Here is a 20937-nt window from a genome sequence, read left to right on the forward strand (position 1 = left end):
GGGACTGAACTCAGTACCTCATGCTAGCCATTCCACTGCATTTTCTTATTTTAATGACAGAGCACTGTTCAGTTCTGGCTTATGGTGGTGCTGGGAATTGAACCTGGGACTTCAGAGGCGCAAACAAGTGTCTTTTGCAAAACCTAAATTATGCTGCCTCCCTAGCCCTCCTTGGCTTTTGCTATACAATTTTGAAAATCATGTTTACAAATAGGGAGTTCTCCCTTTCAGTCTGTATGCTTAGACTGTACGGCATGAGAGAAGACAGAGTGAGCTCTGGCCCATGTGCTGCTGGGGACCGGACTCAGGACTTCCTGCTCCAGGGTCCAGTGCACTGCATGCTAAGAGAATCCTGGCTTGGAAAATAAAAAGCTTTCAGAGTTGTAAGATAAGAGGAGACCCCTTCTCATGGCATGTTCCCCCAGCTGGGTACGTGAGGCAGGACCTCCCTCTAAAATAAAACCCCAGGGAACCACCAGTGAGCCATGGCCCTGTCTCTGAGCAAAAGAATGCCCAGCCTACAGTGGGCTGGCAGGGGCCCCTGCACGTGGGGGTCAGAGATCTTAAGCCTCCTCCCAAGTCTCACGGCAGTGAACCCAATCCACCTCTACACAAGCCCCGTCCCCCACTCTTTGCAAAAGGACACAGGCAGCTCAAGGAGGCTGGGCAATACTTGATATACATAGACATTTATTAGTGAATATCCCTCTGAAATCAGCAACGATATTAAAAAAAATAATGATTGCACTACTTGGTCAAGCAGAACTAGCAACTTTCATTTTAAAAAAAGTACAAATCTGTTAAAAATTTCAATCAGTATACACATATATAGTACAACAGACTAGTCATGTTAAATGCCACAAACCAATGTGAATCCAATGGGATGGAAAAAACCACACATTTAAGCTTTAAGAACCTTTTTTGTTTCTCTATATATTAGCATTTTCTCAAATACATACATGGGAAAAATGAGGTAACTGTAAAATGTGCAAGGAACAGGGCCCCGAGATCATGTACATAGACGCACGCACACGTGCAGCTGCGACAGCGAACCCCGAGTGCCACCCGGGGCTTCATGGGCAACATGGCATCCAGAGCAAGGTCGGCCAATCACAGACATCCTAAGTAATCGCTGGAGAAATTTTTTTTAATGATTTTTAAAATCTTGTCCCCCACCCCTGCCAGCTGTTGGGTGTTGCCGGCCCCTTCTGCCCCTGGACTGGAAGGGTCTGGAAAACCAGCGTCGGCTTGGGGTGATTGATGGACAGGAGGGGGCGGGTCTCTGTAAAACACGAGGGGTCTCAACACTGCTATAAATATAGAAAGATCACCTGGAGTTATGTACAGTAAGACTTTGGGTTGTCCACGGGGAGGGGCCAGGCTGATGGGGTCCCGCGGCGGGGGTGGGGTGGGGTGGGTGCGGGGAGCGGGGCGCTGCGGAACGAGGGTGGTTGGAGCATCCCTGAGGCAGCAGGCGCCGGGGGCTGCCTGCTAGGATGTGCCGGCCCCACACGCGGTTCGTTCGAGGCAGTGGCCCCAGCCTGGGGAGTGAGGGGTGGGGGTGGGGGACAAGGAAGCGGACCCAGAGCTCAGCCAGCCCTGGGGGTGGGGCGGGGCTCAGGCTGCGAGGGCCCGCCCCGGAAGTGGGGTCCACACCCCACCCGAGGCTCCCGGGTGGGCGGGCATGTGCAGTACAGAGCATGGCAGTAATCGGCTGGCACAGCGCCCCCCACCTGGTCTGGGCACCTGGCCCCACTTGGTCCCAGTCCGAGAAACCAAGAGACAGATTGTTTAAAAAATCCACACACCCCCCCCAATCCCACACGTGATTTGGGGCCAAATGAAGAAACAAAAACTGTTGTTCCTCACAGGTTCATGCAAACGACAAGGACGCTGGGGTCCTCCAGCCCCAGAGAGGGAGGGGGCTGAATCGTGTCCTCCCCTCCTCCATAGCTCAGGTGGGGTCACAATAGGCCAACCCATGCTGGTACCCCCTGGGCAGAGGGCACCCATGTGCGCACAGGGCGGGTGACCCAGGCCGGCGCCCACCCTCTGCCCACGAGCTCCTGCAGGGGCCCCAGGTAGGGACGCCCTGGCAGGGAGAGGAGGGAGGAGGGCGCAGGGCAGATGCAGGACAAGAGTCTTTGGAGCTTGGCAAACGCGGGGGCTTATTGCAGGGGCACCAGCTCTGGAGACGCAGGTGGGGGAGGAGGGCAGGCCTGGGCTACCCCGCCCTGCCCGCCAGCCCTGCCCCCCCCAATTCCAGAGCTCTGGGCGGGGTTCTCCTGTGCCGCTGAGGCCTCACTCAGCCTCCCTGGGCACCTCGGAAGCATCTGCGCGGCAGATGGGACACGTCCGGTTGGCCTGTGGAGGGAGTTGTGTCAGGCTCCCTCCCAGCCCCCAGGGGCCCCTCGCCCCTCGCCCCTGCCAGGCTACCTTGAGCCACTTGTCCACACACTTGGTGTGGAACTCGTGGTTGCAGGGAAGAACTCGCAGCAGCTGGCGCGCCTCGAAGTCACTGAAGCAGACAACGCACCTGGGGGACAGCGGAGGTCAGGGGGGCTCGGCCAGGGGTGAGGGGTGGGGGCACCCAGCGGGCACTCACAGTGTCTGCTCCGACTGGCGGCTGTCGGGGTTGAAGCGGTAGGAGGGAAGTTGCTCGATGTCGGCCCTGGTCAGGCCTCGGGGCTTGGCATCGCCCAGCCGCTCCGCCAGGTTCAGCAGGGCCTGGACAGACGGGCAGGGGACAAAGGTCAGTGATGGCCGGCGGAGGCACCCCCCCCCCCAGACGGCCCCGGAGGAACCTCATAGTTCTCCATCTCCACGTCGTCCACATCCAGGTCCAGGCTGATGGTGGGCCCCACCGCCGTGGGCGACATGGGCAGCATGGAGCTGGGGAGACAGGGCGGGAAGGGGTCAAGGCACCGGGCAGGGCAGGAGGGGCCCGAAAAGCTGGTGCTGGGAAGTCGGTGTAGGGGGGTACTCACAGGAAGTAGGGCAGGAAGCTGGGGTAGTAGGGGGGTGGCGGGGGCGGCGGCGGCTGCAGGCGGTGATACCTCTGGGCACCCAGTCTGCGAGGTACCATGTGCGAGTAGGGCTGCAGGGGGTGGACGGTCAGCGCGGGTGCTCCCCTCCTCCTCTCCCCTCCCCTCCCCTCGGAGCAGGGGGGCCTCACCACTCCGAAGGGCAGCTCGGTGTGCAGGGGCTCGGGCGGCAGGTAGTGCAGGGGCACCGAGGGCGACAGCGTGGGGCCAGGGGCCGAGGCAGGGTAGCTGAAGCTCCCCAGGGCGTGCTGCTCACCCCGCAGGTCCACATCACTGTCCAGCCGCTGCAGGGGCTGGGGGACCCCGGGACCCCGAGTCAGCCGGGGGTCCTGCCCCCCTCACCACCCCCCAGCTGCCCACACTCACCATCCTCGGGTGCTGCGTCTGCAGCGACACGAACTGGCCGAGCGGCGCCATGTGGGCCGGCGCGGGGTGCAGGACGTAGCGGTCACCGGCCAGCAGGGGCGGGTAGTGATAGGGCACCGGGAGCTGCCGCACGGTGCAGGCCTGGAGCAGCTGCGGACACGGCTGGGCTCGAAGGCGCTCCAGGCCTCCCATGCCTACCCTTCCAGGCGGCCCCCCACTCACCGGGGGCGGGAGGCAGCAGAGGGGGTAGTGCTGCCCGCTGAACATCACGGAGCATGCTGGGAGCTGCTGGGCGCTGCAGCCGGGGATGTGCTGGCCTGCGGGCAGGGGGAAGCCCTGGGTGGTCACGGTGGTGACCGTGTAGGACAGGGGGACGGGTCCCTGGTGCACCTGCGGGCAGAGTTCGAGGAGCTCAGGCCCATGGAGAGGAGCCTCCACGCGCTGGGAGGGCCTCCGGGGGGCCGGCCTACCTGCTCGTGGAGATCGACCATGAACGGGCTCTGCTGGGAGGCTGGGCGCAGCATTCGGGGCTCCCGCCGGCAGGAGCCGAGGCTCGGCGCTCCTCTAGGGGCAGCTGTGGCGACTGGGGCGGCTGCTGAGAGGGGTGTCACTAGCTCAAGGGGCTGGGGACCCTCGGTTTTCCCCCCAGCCCCTCATGGGTCCTTCCTACCTCTCCTGGGGCTGGCCTACAGGAAGGAGAATGGCCTCCTAGTCACCACCAGGGCCCATGGTCTCATCAGGGGCAGCAGAGGGGTGGAGGGGCTGGGCCGGGGCTCGAAACCCTAAGAGGCAAGCAGAGAAGGAAACTGAGGCATGGGGACACCAGGCATCCATGGCCTTCCAAGGCCCATCTCCAGTCTCCTCCCTCCCACTCCAGTGGACCATCTACTCCTCCAGCCAGGCACTGGTGGCAGCCCGGACTGGAGAGGAAGCGGAGGCTCTGAGGCCCCTTGGGGAGATCCCATCCCAGGAGGTCCTCACTGTACCCCACTGCCCACAGGGGTCCAGCCAGGCTTCTCAGGAGGGGGGGGTCCAGGATGACTGGGAGAGCTGGACCAAGTATGGGTGGGGCTGCAGGCAAGCAAAAGGGGAAGTGAGAACCTATGGCGGAAGCTGAGTGGGAGGGGCGGGCCCAGGTAGGCGAGGCGTCACTAAGTCCCTGGGTGAGAGAAGGCTCAGCTGCCCCCGCTGCTGCCCCACTGCCTAACAGAACTCTTCACACCCAGCTGGGCCCCTCACTGTCCCCCCACACCTACACCAGATCCTTCCTGCCAGCTGTGGGCTAAGCCAGGAGGTAGGGTTCACACTTTCACCACAGGGAGACAGGACTGAAAGCTGGGGGAGGCATGAGAAGCCCCGGGGACAGGGGTGGGGGACATGCAGACACAGACACGGATGAACCAAAGGGCCAGCGCACCAGGACAGGGTGTGCACACACAGCCAAGCACCCAGAGAGCCCGGAGGAAAGCCCCAGTGACTGAGCCCCACCAGCACCGGCGCTCTGACCCCAGGGGCCTGGGGCCTGCAGGAGGGCACGACAATCAGTCCTCCCTGTGGCCTCTGGGTGTTCTCACAGCCACCTGGGAAAACCCAGGCAACCCCAGAGGGCAGAGGGGACCTGCTCAGGACAGGGTCAAAGCTCTCCGCAGAGGCACCCACTACCCAAGAAAGGGAAGTGGCGGGGGCCCAGGCAGAAGGGCCTCCAGAGGTGGACGGCTGCCCCAAAGGGGAGCCGTCCACCTCTGCGTCCTCACACCCAACACCTGGCCTGCACTGCAATCCCCTTGGAGCCTCACCGTCTCCACCTGTAAAATGGGACCAGCCCCCCCCCCCCAGCGGTGGCAGAAGTGACTCCTGGAGTGAAGGAACAGCATTTCCTTCACCCACCAGACAGCAGCGGTCACTTGAGGCGCTGGGGGGGTGGTGTGTGTACAGAGGCAGAGGGGTCGCTCCCGGTGGCAGGGCGAGCCGAGGGGGCCACGCCCACTGCACAGCTGAGAAACTGAGACCCAGAGAAAGGCAGCGCCCGCACAGCCAGGCCGAGGAGGAGGGGGGCGTGCGGATGGTGCCCCAGGTCCGAGCCCCCCACAACTAGATCTCCACTGCGGGCCCGGCCCTGGCAGCGGGAGGCACCTGCGATCGGTCCGTTGCACGTCAGGCCCGGTGGCAGGAACCGGATGGGCTCAAGGTCAAACAGCGCGGGTGCCCCCTCCCCAAGCTCCTCGGCCCAGCTCGCCGGCAAGTGTGAGCGGGTCTTGGGGGCCTGGCCCGGCGGCAGCCGCCCCTCCCTCCCCCGGGAGCCGCAGGCTGAGCCGGAGCAGCAGCCGAAGCCCCTGGGAGCGGGGACAGGGGCGTCGGCTCCTCGACCCCCACCCGGGGGGGGGGGGTGCAGGCTGGGCCCGCACTGCACTGTGCGGGGCGGCGGTTGAGGGCGCGGGCCGGGGGCCTCCAGCCCCCCCCGATGACCTTGGCTCCGGGAGCCTCAGGGGCCGCGGGATGGGCGCGGAGACCCTCCCCAGCGCGGAAACAGTGGCGCCGGAGGGGACCCCGCGGCCGGGAAGGCCCCGGCCGGCGCAGGCTGGGGTCCACGGGGTCCGTGCCCCCTCCCCGGGCGGGGCCGAGCCTCACAGCCCGCGTCCCGCCGCCCTGGGCCCGGGGGCGGCGCGCTGTGGCTTTAAGAGCCGCGGCCGGGACCATGTGCTCGGCGGAGACAAAAGCAACAACAAAGGAAGTGGCGGCGGGGGAGGGGGCGGCGCCTGCTCTGCGCTGCGGGCCAGGGCGGAGGGGGGGGGCTCCAGCGCCGAAACTGCCCCAGGCCGCCCGCGTTAGGCCCCGACCCCAGGGAGGGGAGAGAGACCTGGGGAGCCCGGGGTGGGGGGGGGGCGCCGGCCCGACTCACCTCCGGCCACACGCCGGCTCCTTTGTCCCCGATCCTGGGCGGCCGCCCGGACGGGAGGCGGCCAGGACCCTCTGGGCGCCCCCGCCTGCGGTCCGGTCCCGGCGGGCCTCTCTCTGTGGTCCGTCCGCCTCCTAGGTCTGCCTCGCGGGCCCCACAGCTCTCGGGAAGCGGGCGGCGACGCAGGACGAGGCCGGGCGGGCGCTGCTGCGGGCGGCGGGCCCTTTAAGAACTGGCCGCGGCGCGGCGGAATAGAACCCACCCCACGTTTGATTCACAACATTAGCAGCGGCGGGGGCGCGCGCGCGGCGGGAGGGGGACGCGCGGGGCCGCGCCGGCCACACCCCCGTGCCCCACGAGCCAATCACTAGCCGCGCCCCGGCACGTGACCGACGGGGCTACCTTGCAAAGCCCACTTTATATAGCCTCCTCCTCGCCCCCACCCTCGCGCTTAAAGGGACCGCGGCTGCGGTCAAGGCGGGAGGCGGGGCCACGTGGCCTGACCCGAACGCGGGAGACCCCCGAGTGGGAGAGGCCTAGCGGCTGCGGTTCAAGCTCCCTCTACACACTCGCGATTCGCTCGCACCACCGAAGCTCAGTCTCCCTGCCGGGGGAGTCGCAGCCCCAACTCACTGTGTCATGGTCCCCTCCTCGGGGACACGGCGCCTCAGGGAACGCTGAAACGCAGTCGGGCTGGCCTTCGGCGGGGCAGGGACGGCCTTTCAAGTCAGCCTGTGTAGTTGGAATGGCTCTAACAGCCCTGTGCCGGCAGCCTTCCCGGAGATGACGTCAGCCGCCAAAGCTGCTTCGCCGCGATGACATCATGGCGCGGCAGGCCCGCAGCTCCGTGTTTACACTACGCGGCCGCTTTAAGAGGCTAGGCGGGCCCGAACGGCCCAACGGACCAATGGCGGGCGTGCCATGCAAACGAGTTAACGCCCGGCGCACAGAGCGATTGGCCCTGCGCACTCTGACGTCACAGAGGCACTCACCCACCCCGCCCCCAGCGTGGTGGGGGCAAGGGGCGGGGAGCAGCTCAGCAGGCGCAGCCGGGCGCTCGCGGCAGGTGCTGGGGGAGCGGGGCCGGGGACAGCTGGGGCCTAGACCCAGTGAAGCCTTTTAGCTTTGAATTGGACTACCCTGGCGACAAAGCCGGTCTTCAGATGGGCAAAGAGAATTAAGTGGGGGGGCCTGAAGGGTGCATGTGACTCCAAGCTCAAAGAGAGTCTCACCTCCCTTTACCTGAAGCCTCCCAGGCAGGCAATAGCTCCACACCGATTACATAAGCAAATAAATAAGTAAATGTCAGTAATAACCCAAACGCCCAGGGTCTGAGTACAGATGGAATATGGTTGGTGCATGCATACATGCGGTCACTAACTGGACCTTCTGGATGGAGGGGGCACTGACCTAATGCCTTAAACTCCCACAGAGCCTAAGGCAAAAACGCCTGACCAAAACACACCGGGAGGTGGCCCAATGGGTAGAGCATCTGACCTGTGAGCACGACGTCCGGAGTTTGATCCTGGCATGGCATGTGCCAGAGTTATGTCTAGTTCTCTCCTCACTCAACAATAATACCCCCCCAAATGTCGGTCAGGTAAGATAGCTCACTAGGGTAGTGTGCTGCTTTGCTATCTGTGAGACCCAGGTTCGAGCCTGGGGCCACACTGCACGGAAGGTATCTTTGGTGCTGTTGTGTCTCTTGCTTCTACCTTAAAAACAATTTTTTCATTGATATGCGGCAAGCTACGCTATGTAGTGTGTGCATGTGCTTGCACTCCCCCCCCTCCCCCAGCACTGCTCAGCTCTGGCTTATGGTGGTACAGGGGATTGAACCTGGGACTTTAGAGCCTCAGGCAGAGAGTCTTTTTGCAGAACCATTATGCTGTCTCCCCATCCCTGCTTGTACTTTTTAAACATAGTTCATAGCCTTAAATTTAAAAATAAAAAAAATTGGAAACAAGATGCATATCATTTTTAAATTATGTAGCATCTGTGGAGATTCCTGGAGGGACAGTCAGGAAACTGGTTAACAACTGTCCTGGGGAGAACTGGAAGATCGATTTTTTTAAAAAAATTATTTATTTATTTATTTCCTTTTGTTGTCCTTGTTTTTTATTGTTGTAGTTATTATTGATGTCATCGTTGTTGAATAGAACAGAGAGAAATGAAGAGAGGAGGGGGAGACAGCGAGGGGAAGAGAAAGATAGACACCTGCAGACCTGCTTCACTGCTTGTGAAGAAACTACCCTGCAGGTGGGGAGCCAGGGCTCGAAGGGGAATCCTTATGCCGGTCCTTGTGCTTTGTGCCAAGTGTGCTTAACCCGCTGCACTACCGCCGGACTCCTGTAAGATCGATTTTTATTGTGTGAGATTTTATACATTCACATTTAAGAAAAACCCTAGAGTACAACCCACTGAAAAGTCTAAAAAATGTATGGGCTGGGGAGACAGCATAATGGTTCTGCAAAAGGCTCTCATGCCTGAGGCTCTGAGTTCCTAGGTTCAATTCCCAGCACCATCATCAACCAAAGCTGAACAGTGCTCTGGTCTCTCTCTCTCTCTGTATCACTATTTCATTAATACATAAATAAAATAATTTATCAGCGGGGGTAGATAGCATAATGGTTATGCAAAGTGACTCTTATACCTTAGGCTCCAAAGTTCCAGGTTCAATCCCCTACAACACCATAAACCAGAACTGAGCAGTGATCCTCCAGGAAAGGACAAAACCAACACAAGAAAATTAACAAAGGGATATGTTTGAACGTTTTTTAAAAGATTTATTTACGGGAGTCAAGCGGTAGCGCAGCGGGTTAAGTGCACATGGTGCAAAGCGCAAGGACCAGAGGAAGGATCCCAGTTCTAGCCCCTGGCTCCCACCTGCAGGGGAGTCGCTTCACAGGCGGTGAAGCAGATCTGTAGGTGTCTTTCTGTCTCTCTCTCTCTGTCTTCCCCTCCTCTCTCCATTTCTCTCTGTCCTGTCTAACAACGACAACATCAACAACAACAATAAGAAACAACATGGGCACTAAAAAGGAAAGATAAATATAAATAAAAGCTTTATTTACTTAGTAGACAGAAATTTGGGGACAGATGCCTGCAGCACTGTTTCACCCCTCACAAAGCTTTGCTCCTACAGATGGGGCCCAGGGCTTGAAACTGGCTCCTTGCACATTGTAACGTGTGCGCTGAACCAGGTGCACCACCTGTTCGCAATCTGCTAGGCCATAAAAGCTTCTAACTTGGAAACCCCCTGAGAACAATCCAGAAGGAAGCAGGGGACAGGTGTGCATAGGGGATGTTCGGACCACAGTCAGACACCGCACACGCATGTGCGGTACCCAGCGGCTGCCTGCTGGTCTCTAGGGACACGAGCTCAAGGTGAGGGTGTCCACAGACGTCAGCTGGGTGCTCAACTAGCTGCTAGGGTTCAGGGCTGCCCTCTAACCAGCCCTCTCTCCCTGTATCCCTGCCTGCCCGAGTTTTATTCTTCCTGCTACGCAGAGGCGATGACCAGACCCTCTACACACTGCAAGGAACCTACCCCGTTCAGACCACCCCTGCCTGCCTGTACAGGGGCAGAACTTGCAATGGCTTCCTACCACCTGGTCTTTGGGACTGCACTCAACAAGTACCCCCTCCAAACTTCTTGGGCTCCCCTCTCTAGCCTCTTGCCCACAACTATGGAGGTGCCCCCCCTCTAGCCTTCCTGTCCAGGGTGCCTCTCTCTTTTGTAAATCTACCCCTCCTCTCTGTGCAGGGAGGATCCTTCTTAGCTCACAGGAAGCTGTGACTTTCACTGAACCCTCCTCTCAGCTCAGGGCTGAATGTGCCCAACCCTCACACAGGAGAGCGCTGCACCACTTTCCAAATCCAGAGACCGACTCTGGCTGCAATCTGGTCCCAGACTGTGAAGCCATCGAGCCTCTGACTGGCCCTCTTTCCAAAATGCTACCAACAGCACCTGCTCACCTCTACAAGATCCTGCTCCTCTGGGCTTAGCTCAAAGGCGACCACCTGCCTCTGGGGCTCCCTGCTCACCACTGGCTATGGTCACAGCACATGTGTGGGGTGTAGGGTGGGGGAAGGGGGTGTCTAAAGAAGAGGCTCTGGCTTTGGCTCTCACCCCTGCCCAGACTCCTTTCCTGTTGTCTTCTGCTTCACTCCTCAGGGAATCTGTGAGTCTCAGGTCTCTCAGAGGCCCCCCAGGGCTGAAGGCCAAGAAGCTTCTCCAGGGCCCGGGACACCTCTCCACACAGCTGGGTCACAGGGACAGTGGGAGGCTGTTTGACCACATTTCCAACGAGGCCAGAACTCTACCAGGGCTCTGCATGGGGACCCTGGCTTGGGGCTGTGTCACAGCTTGTTACTTTCATCTGACAGATGAGGAAGCAACACTCCCACCACACAGCCTGGAAGTGAGGCCCAGGGGCCCCAAGAACCACAGGTGGGTGTGACTCACTCTAGTCTGGGTCCTAGCCTCCTGCCAGGTCTCCGCGTGTCCTGAACTGACCATTTCACTGGCCCAGTGGTCTGAGAACTGGGCACCCACGTTCACCCAGCTCCGGCCCTTGGGACCATGCCTGAGTCACACGGACCTCACCTTCAGTGTGGCACACCAGCAGAAAGGCCAACCCAGGACCCTCAGGGGCCCTCAATTATGCTAAGCAGGCCGATCCTGACAACCATGGAGTGGTGACCCTCTAGCTGCCACCCCGCAAGCATCCTCTGCAGGGGACAAGAGGACCGGGAATGAGGCCTATTACCCCCACTGTCTGCCTGCCTACCTGTGTCAGCCTCATAGCTGGCTGCCTGCCTGCCCGCCCTAAGGCTGGAAAGCACAGTTTTCCCTTCTAAGTCCCCCCCCCCAAAAAAAAAAACCTTGTTCTAGAAAGGCGTTCCCCCTTCCTCTGGCCTCAGCAGAGCCTGAGGTCTCACCCTGGAGCACTGCCAGGTGGAATCAGCTGGGGCCTAGACCTCCGGCTGCCAAGAACCTCCCCCCAGCCCCCGAGGGTCCTTCCCCAAGTCCGCTTCCTTCAGGCCAGGCCTGGCCATACCTCTGTCGCCTGTGCACCCCAAGCTCTGGCTCCCCTAAAAAGCAGGGGCTGCAGCCAGGGAGGTGGTGCAGTGGACAGGGCGCTGGATTCTCAAACATGAGGTCCCGACTTTGGTCCCCTGCATCCAGTGTGCCAGAGTGATGCTTTGTTCTGGCATTAGTGAATAAATACTTTTTTTCTTTTTCTTTTTTTAGCCAGAGCTCAGTTCAGCTCTGGCTGATGGTGGTGCTGGGGATTGAATCTGGGGGACGTCAGAGCCTCAGGCATGAGAGGTGTTTTCTTTCTTTTTTGGCGTAACCATTATGCTGTCTCCCCAGCTCTTAAATCTTAAAAAAAAATAATAAATAAATAAAAAGGTGGCAGTGGGAGCGAGCGCTTGCATCGCCCCAACCTTGTGAAGCGCCTCACTTTGTGGGAGCAGGTGGCCCCATCGTCCAGAGAGGAAACCGGCTGCTCCAGGGAGACCAGTCCAACCGGACCCCCCAGTTCCTCCGCATCTTAAGTATCTCCCCGAACGGCAGAGCCGACTTCCTGCCTCCCTTCCAGCCCCCACGGCCCTTCTGGTGCTCGGGCCCCAGGCAACAGCTCCACCCGGCCGAGTGACCTTGGGCAGGGCGCGCAGCCTCTCTGGGGCCCCCAGCGCCCCGACATCGTAAATGTGGTAGCGACGGCGCTGGGGTGCAGAGCGACTCTCCGGACTCCGGCCGCCGCAGGGCAGGGCTGGGTCGCTGGCACAGGGCCCTCGGAGAATGGACCCTGGGGACACCCGGCTCTCCGCCCCCGGCGCCCGCGCCCGCGCCCCAGTGCGGCGGCCCCACCACTGGGCATGCGCGGGGCGCGCGGCACGCCGGGACTTGTAGTCCCCAGGACGTTCGGAGGCGGAGGTTCCGACCTGGTTGGCGGAGGGGCGGGTGCGTCTCTGGCTCCCAGCACCAGGAACGAGAAGGCTCCGGGCTGCGGACACAGGCAGAGGCCTTGCTGGACGCCCCAGCTCTCCTGCTGGCCCGCGGCCGCCCCGACCGCTCCGTCTGCCTGGGAGTTCGGGGTGCAGGGGCTGAGCATTACCTGGGGCCGCGGCGGGGCTTCACTTCCACCGGGCACTGGCGCGTCGTCCCCGCTGCAGCCCGGCGTCCCGGTCCCGCGGCGGCCCGAGCGCCGCCTGCCGCGGCTCCCCCCCCCCCCGCGCCCCCCCACCGGCCCCGTGCAGTGGAACCGTCCGCACGCCTGCTCCCCCGAGCGCGCGTGCGCGGACTTTCTACGCCGGCCGCGCACGCGCACCCGCACCCGCACCCGCTCAGGCCTCGCGGGCAAGGGGAGGGACCTTGTCAAGCCACGGCCCCGAGGCTGAGGGCGTTTGGGAGCGACGCACTCGCGTCTCCGCTTTCCGCGGCGCCAGGCAAGGCGAGCGAGGGACTGGGAAATAGGGACAATGACTATGACTTCAACGGTTCAAAGGAGCTGAGCTCCCAAAAAGACTGTCGTCCTCCCGCGTCCCCGGGGCGACGACACGCTAAGAACAATGTCTCTGGGATCCGCGGACCTCAGTTTCCCCACTGGGACACTCTCCGAGCCTCAGTTTTCCTCCATTGCGTAAGCAGAACGAAGATGCTGCTCATTCCAGGGATCTCAGCGCCGCATCGTAGGGCGTGAGGTCAGCCAGGACCACAACTCCCGGCGTGCCACGCGCCGCCCAGGTCCTGCTGGGAGTTGTAGTCCTCGCAGGCCTGCCACCCTCCACCCCACCCCAGGTTCCACTTTCTCAGCCCGTTTTGGCGCCTCAGACTTAGATCTTCTCCTCCTCCTCCTCCTCCTCCTCCTCCTCCTCCTCCTCCTCCTCCTCCTCCTCCTCCTCCTCCTCCTCCTCCTCCTCCTCCTCCTCCTCCTCCTCCTCCTCCTCCTCCTCCTCCTCCTCCTCCTCCTCCTCCCCTCCCCCTCCCCCTCCTCCCCCTCCTCCCCCTCCTCCCCCTCCCCCTCCCCCTCCCCCTTTTCCTTCTTCCTCTTATTCTTCCTCTTATTCTTTTATTCTTCCTCTTCCTCCTCTTCCTCTTCTTCCTCTTCTTCCTCTTCTTCTCCTCCTTCTCCTTCTCCTTCTCCTTCTCCTTCTCCTTCTTCTTCTTCTTCTTCTTCTTCTTCTTCTAGCGTTTGCCCTTCTTCCGTAGCTTAGATCTTAACCATGTGCAAGTACTCTTCTAGGAGCTTAAAGTGGACCAGCAGGGCTAATTATTCCTTAAAATTCAACCCAGGGAGGGAAACATCATCGTTATTATGATTTCAAAGATTCGAAAACTGAGGAGCAGGGAGGCAAGAGGTTGAGAGGGGTTGCTTCTAGGACCAGGCTGCAAGGAAGAACCAGGCTCTAGGGTTTCTCCTCGGACCTGACATATAGAAAGCCGGCTCTCTCCCTGGGTCTGGTGGTTGTCTGTCTTGTCTGTGTTTGTTATTGAATAGAGACAGAGACATCAAAAGGGAGGCAGGAGAAAGGAAGGGAGAGAGACACACATACCTAAAGCCCTGCTTCACCACCTGTGAAGCTCCCCCCTTACTCCCCAGCACACACAAGTGGGGACCGGACCGCAGGCTTGAACCTGGGTCCTTGTGTCGGGGGAAAATGCAAGACACAGGGGGCTCCTGAAGAGTACATTTTATTTTCCCTGGGTTTGCAGATATGGGACTGGGATGCACATCTAGCATATTTTGTTTTTACTGCATTTTCACACGTGGGACGGAGACCCACTTGGTGAAGTGAAGGGTGAAGGTTCCCTTTGCCCTTTTTTTCCTGCCCTATATGAAGGGGGAGGAGTTTACTCCATCGGGCCAATGAAAAGTGGATTCCGGTGTGACGTAAGAAGCATTCTAAAGAAGAGGGGCTTGGACAAAGAAGTGTCTTTGGCCTCGGTTTTTTTTTTTGTTTGTTTGTTTGTTTGTTTTTTTGGCCTGGGTCTTTTTCTTGGACTTTTGTCATAATAGACCCGGTCCAGAGACCCTCGGGGAATCTATCCCCAGAGCCTTTTTCCTAACTTTACTTTGCATGACTAATAAAGAACGAATTTAGAAACCATACACCTGAACGCGTGTCCTTTGAAGTTCATTTCAAGCAAAACAGCTATGAACCCAACAGGAAAGTGGGATCTTTCTGACTTCCAGATCCCCTCAACACTTGGATTTTGTGACTTGTGTGCTGAGCTGTGTCACCACACGGCCCCACTGGGTCTGATTTATCCTGTTTCCACTGCAAGTCCTTGAAGATCTAAGGGAGTGATTTATAGATCTACAATGAAGTGAGCAGATTTGATGTTAGCAGAGTTTCAGATACAACCACATCCATGTAACTACATATATGTCGAACGTGTTATTCCTCCGTTAGCCCTCCCTCCCCTACATCTTCCTCCATGCGCGCAGCTCCTGCCTCTGTGGCTGAGTTTAGGACGCATGTCAGTGTTTAGAACTTCATGCAGACAGGCTGGCAGGCTGAACCGATGCTGCCTTCTTTCTCCCTACATCATGATTTCAAGATCCAGTTTGTTCTTGTATTGAACTAACAATCTAGAACCGACCACCCCTCACCCCAAGCTTTCTGGAGACCTAATGGATATAGAACATGGGTCCCCAGAGTTCTTTCTGGGGGGAGGCTGTGGGTATCTATCTGATGCCAAAGGGCTGCACCTGGGCTGGTCCCTCAGCTGTAAAACAGAGCAATGAAGGAACTTTGTACTCCAGAAGGGGTGGCGTGGAGGGGTACCTGGGGAGCTGAGGGGGCTCTGGACACAGTGACATGTGACACAGTGACATCCTTGGCATGGGCTCAATAAGTCACCTCTGAAGCCAGACACCATGAACTGGGGACAATGCTGTGTCCATGCTCCAGATGCCTCCATGGAGAGGTGGTCTGAAAGGAGGACGTGAGACCCAGCACCACAATCAAAATAAAATAAAGTAAGTCACTCACTCACAAGCCTAAAACGGGGGCTATGGAGAAACCCTCGTATGTATCTGAACTGCTACATCCTGTGCACATTCCTCTTCTTTTTGACAACATTTATTTATTATTACTTAGTGAGAGAGAAGGAGAGAGAGAGAGAAAAAAAAAAGAGAGAGGAAGGACACTAAAGCCTCACTCTGGTCTATGCGATGCTGGGAATCGAGCTTGGGACCTTATGCTTTCAAGTCCAAGGTTTATCCTTTGTGCGCCAACCCCCGAATCACAGTGAACAGTCTTCCATGACACCACTTGGCTACTGCCAAGGGTGCTCCTGTGAGGGCCCACTAAGCCTATGACCAGCCTCTGAGTTGGGTTCTGCTGCCACCCCCATTTGACAGATGAGGACGCAAGGCACAGGGAGACCAAGTCTTTTGCCCAGGTAATCCGGCTGGTAAGTGGTGGAGACGGTCTTCTGAGTCCACAGCAGGCCTCTCACCCCTGCTCTCTGCCTGGCTACCTGCCGCCACCTTCTGAAGCTGCCTGTGGCCCAGGATGCCCAAGCTCCCTGGAACCCTGAACCCAGGGGCCCCGGATATGCTCTGCTCACATCAGACTCAGACTCATCCTGATGTGGTTCAAAGGTTAGGCAGGTGACTCAGAGCCTCCGCCCAGCACTCTGAGGGAGAGAGTAGGGCTTGTCTGGGGCCGGGCTGAGAAAGGCTGACTCCTCAGGCCTGGAGCCTGGAGCCTGGAGCCTGGAGCCTGGAGCCTTTGTCTCCAGCTAGGCCCCAGCAGTGGAGGAAGGAAGGCAGAGACGGGGCAGGAGAGGACCAAGAGGAATAGCATGACTCATGGGCTCAGGTCTCATGGAACCGACCTGTCCAGGCTTGGCTTGGTTTGGCTTGGCTTTGCCCTATCTTTCTCTCTCTTCCTGCTCTCTCTCTTTCTTTCTCTTCCTCTTTATTTCTGTCTTTTTTTTTTTATTCTCTGTATTTATTTAATTTATATTGAGGGGGTTAATGCTTTATAGTACTATCACTGACATAGGCATATAATTTTTTCCTTTCTCTCTCTCTTTTTTTTTTTAAGATTTTATTTATTTATAATGATAAAGATAGGAGGAGAGAGAGAAAGAACCAGACATCATCTGGTACATGTGCTGCCAGGGATTGAACTCAGGACCTCCTGCTTGAGAGTCCAATGCTTTATCCACTGCGCCACTTTCTGGATCACTTTTCTTTTTAAAGATTTTATTGTTAGGTGGCCTCTGGGATTTAGTTAGCTGCTTCCTTTTTTTTTGCCTCCAGGATTATCGCTGGAGCTCGGTGTCTGCACTATATACCCACTGTTCCTGGAGGCCATTTTGTTGTTGTTGCCCTTGTTGTCATCATTATTATTTTATTGGGAGATTAATGTTTTACAGATGACAGTAAATATGTAGTCTTTATTATTATTTTTATTGCTGTTGTTGTTGGATAGGACAGAGAGAAATCAAGAGAGGATGGGAAGACGGGGGTGGGGGTGAGGGGGAGAAAGACACCTGCTGCCCCCCCCCCCCCCCCCCCGTCACGAACGTCAGGGAGCCTAACAGGGTCATCTCCTCTGGACCTGCATTCAGACTTCAAGGAAGCTGGGCAGAAAGGACGAGAGTGGGACGACCCATTCTCCCCCCGTTATTGTTACAAATAATTATACTGTCACAATTGATTAATAACACTTTGGCAGTGCCTGGTTGGAATGGAGAATCAGAAGCACCCCCTCTCCCTTACACAGGGGCATATTTGAAAGTTACATTATGAAAGTGGGGAAGGTGGGTCAACATAGACGGACAAAAGAAGTCATGTTATGACTTGCCCTTCATAGAAAGAATGCAGAGATTGAGGCCTCCCAGGTACAAGTTGATGTATTGAAACAAAGAAAGATTAATAGTTAAACTGTACCAGACCTAGATGAGCAGTGGTCCACGACTAGGCAAAGATCTGTATGCCCCCCCATAGAAGATTAATGACAGAAATAGCCCTCTGCAAAAGTCAAAAACAATTCTGGGTATGACCTCCCCTGAGAACAGGGCGATACTAAGCATTGTACCATTCTTTACAGTTATAGGGGAGTAACATGTAGCCTGCCAAAGCCACAAGACTAAGCTGGCTGTTTAGGCAACCTGAATGTAACCTGAAAAAAGTATAAAAGCTAATGCAGTTTCACTATTAAAATGAGTCCAGATTCACCCTCCAATAGAGTGTGGTGTCTATCTGTTCTCCCTCGCGCCGACTCCTGACCCACCTGAGAGGTTGCCTTCAAGACCCCTGACCCTCCTGCTGCTCATCCACTGTGGTGGTCTGTGGCAGCCTGCAGGCCTGCTTCTCCTTGTGAAGCGAACCCCCCTGCAGATGGGGAGCCGGAGACTCAAACCAGAATCCTTACGCTGTTCATTGCGCATTGCTCCATGTGTACTTAATCCACTGCGCTACTGCCCGACCCCCTATTTCTCTGTCTTTTTAATATTTTATTTATTTATTAGATAGAGATAGAAACTGAGATGGAAAGGAAGATAAGAAGGGAGAGAGAGGGAGTCAGGCAGTAGCACAGCGGGTTAAGTGCACACGGCACGAAGCGCAAGGACCAGCAGAAGGATCCCAGTTCGAGCTCCCGGCTCCCCACCTGCAGGGGTGTCGCTTCACAAGCGGTGAAGCAGGTCTGCAGGTGTCTATCTTTCTCTCCCCCCTCTGTCTTCCCCTCCTCTCTCCATTTTTCTCTGTCCTATCCAACAACAGTAACAACAACAACAACAATAATAATAACCACAACGATGATAAAAAAAACAAGGACAACAAAAGGGGGAAAAAAAAAGAAGGGAGAGAGAGACACTCGCAGCCCTGCTTCATCACTTGTGAAGCTTCTCCCTACAGGTGGGGACCAGGGGCTTGAACCAGGGTCTTTGTGCATTGTAATGTCTGCTCAACCAGATGTGCCACCACCCACCCACCCCCCCATCCCGTTCAAGAGACACTTGTCTTTTCTTCTTGTCTTTTCTGACTATTGGGGCCTCAGCATTTGTATGATTTCACTACACCTGCATTGCTTTTTCATTGAGATAGACAGATGGTGAGAGAGGGAGACGACACAGCAATAGAGCTGCCCCTGGTGCTGTGGCCCACCCATGAGGTGCTGGGTCTTGAACGCTCCCTGCCTGGCAAGGCGGGCACTCTCAGTTGGGGATTGGAGGCTTAAACCCCGGTCCTGAGCATGGTAACAAGTGGCACTCAGGGAGGTATGCCACTGCCCAGCCCCTCATTTTATATTAAAATCACCGGGGAGAGCTGAGGATCCAGCATAATGGTTATGCAGAAAACTGTCATGCGCTAGGCTCTGTGGGCCCAGTTGCCATCCCAGGAGGAAACACCTCAGCAGCTCTGGGTCACGCAAAGGGCAAAGCAGCAAACGAGCCCCATGAGGAGTTTTGAAGCCCCTGTCACCCATCTTTATGTAGTTTAATGTTGCCTTTGCACCATTTATAACATTTAAAATACATTCTATCAGAGGCCTGGCGGTATTGTAGTGGGCTCCAAGCTCAAGGACCTGTGTGAGGATTCTGGTTTGAAACCCCCCGGCTCCTGGCTCCCTGCTGCAGCCGTGGGGCGGGGACTTTTCATGTGTGGTAAAGCAGGTCTGCAGGTGTCTGTCTTTCTCTCCCCCTCTGTATCTTCCTCTCCACTCACGATTTCTCTCTGTCCTATCCAACAACAACAGCAACGGCAACAACAAGGACAATGAAATGGGGGGAAATGGCAAAAATGGCCTCCAGGAGCGGTGGATTCATAGTGCAGCCACTGAGCCCCAGCGATAACCCTGGAGGCGAACAACAACAACAACAACAACAACAACAACAAGAACACATTCTATCTCTCCACATGTCTGTCATTCCATCCATTTATTTTAAGATTTATTTATTAACTAATGACAGAGAGAACCAGAGCATCACTTTGACACATGCAATGCCAGGAATCAAACACAGGATCTCATATTTGAAAACCCAAGGCTTGACTTGCTGCACCAGCTCCCAGGCCACCTATCTATTTTAAAGAGAGAGTAACAGGGGCAGGGGTAGATAGCATAATGGTTCTGCAAACAGATTGTCATGCCTGAGGCTTCGAAGTACCAGGTTCAGTGCCCTGCACCACTGTATACCAGAGCTGATTAGTGCTCCGGTTAAAAAAAGAGAGAGAGAGAGAGAGAGAGAGAGAGAGAGAGAGAGAAACAGTGGCCTGGGAGGTGGCACAGTGGACAAAGCATTAGACTCTAGCATGAGGTCCTAAGTTCAGTCCCCAGCAGCACATGTATCAGAGTGATTGACTGATTTCTGGTTCTTTCTCTCTTTCCTCCTCTTTCTCATTAGTAAATAAATAAAATCTAAGACACACACACACACACACACACACACACACATGAGCACCAAAGCCTTCAGAGCTGGGTTCTGGACTTGAACCTTGGCCATGTACGTGGCAAACCAGTGTACTATCCGGGGAGAGATTGCTCTAGCCCGAGAACACATTTTAAAATGTCTCTCCAGCAGTGTGCTGTATACTGTCTTGTATAAAGTCGGAGGAAATCAATTATACTCCAGGACACACAATAAAGGACCCACTCCTACACTGCTGGTGGGAATGCAAATTGGTCCAAGCTCTGTGGAGAACAGTCTGGAGTACTCTCAGAAGGCTAGAAATGGACCTACCCTATGATCCTGCAATTCCTCTCCTGGGGATATATCCTATGGAACCCAACACATCCATCCAAAAAGATCTGTGTACACATATGTTTTTGGCAGCACAATTTGTAATAGCCAAAACCTGGAAACAACCCAGGTGTCCAACAACAGATGAGTGGCTGAGCAAGTTGTGGTATATATACACAATGGAATACTACTCAGCTGTAAAAAATGGTGACTTCACCGTTTTCAGCCGATCTTGGATGGACCTTGAAAAAATCATGTTGAGTGAAATAAGTCAGAAACAGAAGGATGAATATGGGATGATCTCACTCTCAGGCAGAAGTTGAAAACAAGATCAGAAAAGAAAATACAAGTAGAACCTGAAATGGAATTGGCGTATCACACCCAAGTAAAAGACTCTGGGGTGGGTGGGTGGGTAGGTGGAGAGAATACAGGTCCATGAAGGATGATAAATGACATAGTGGGGGTTGTATTGTTAAATAGGAAACTGGGGAATGTTATGCATGTACAAACTATTATATTTACTGTTGAATGTAAAACATTAATTCCCCAATAAAGAAATAAATTAAAAGAAAAAAAAATAAAGGACCCACTGTGAAGCAGAAAACGCCAGCGGAGTGGGAACAGGCCAGCTGCTGGCCAAGATGGGGACTGGGAGACGGGGTGTGAATGAAGTGCAGGCAATTAAGCCACTTGTGCCAATTTCCAGGCCCACAGTTCCCGTTCCCTGCTGGGGAAGAGCTGGCTGGGACTCCCAGCAGTTGACAAGTCACTCGCAAAGTGAGGAGTTGTATATGAGTATTTTCGAGGATGCTCATCAGGGTGGGAGGTGGTTTGGGGACAGTGGACTTCCTGTCTCCTGAAGGAGTTGGAGTGAGGAGACCAGCTTTACAAAGTCTGGTAGAAGGAGGACTGGATTG

At 56.5% G+C, this 20937-nt stretch overlaps 1 protein-coding gene across 12 annotated transcripts; it reads right to left on the reverse strand.

Annotated features, from left to right (window-relative positions):
- Positions 1-670: 670 nt before the first annotated feature.
- RNF44 (ring finger protein 44) lies at positions 671-12575 on the reverse strand. Of its 12 annotated transcripts, none has more exons than XM_060197183.1 (12): positions 6940-7148; positions 6310-6510; positions 4081-4192; positions 3881-4005; positions 3633-3800; positions 3411-3560; positions 3176-3337; positions 2988-3097; positions 2805-2892; positions 2606-2727; positions 2437-2536; positions 671-2364 (listed from the first exon to the last, which is right to left on the reverse strand). In XM_060197183.1, the coding sequence occupies exons 4-12, from the start codon at positions 3932-3934 to the stop codon at positions 2302-2304; spliced, it is 1017 nt and encodes a 338-aa protein (XP_060053166.1). In that variant the 5' UTR covers positions 3935-4005; positions 4081-4192; positions 6310-6510; positions 6940-7148; the 3' UTR covers positions 671-2301. The 12 variants fall into 12 exon arrangements, with proteins under 12 accessions (XP_060053166.1, XP_060053165.1, XP_060053175.1 ...); XM_060197182.1 differs by having other exon boundaries at positions 6310-6513; XM_060197192.1 differs by lacking the exons at positions 6310-6510; positions 6940-7148 and adding an exon at positions 12435-12575 and having other exon boundaries at positions 3633-3727; positions 3881-4002.
- Positions 12576-20937: the final 8362 nt, after the last annotated feature.

This window comes from Erinaceus europaeus, chromosome 9, assembly GCF_950295315.1.
Source record: "Erinaceus europaeus chromosome 9, mEriEur2.1, whole genome shotgun sequence".
In the NCBI taxonomy this organism is placed as follows: Eukaryota; Metazoa; Chordata; class Mammalia; order Eulipotyphla; family Erinaceidae; genus Erinaceus; species Erinaceus europaeus.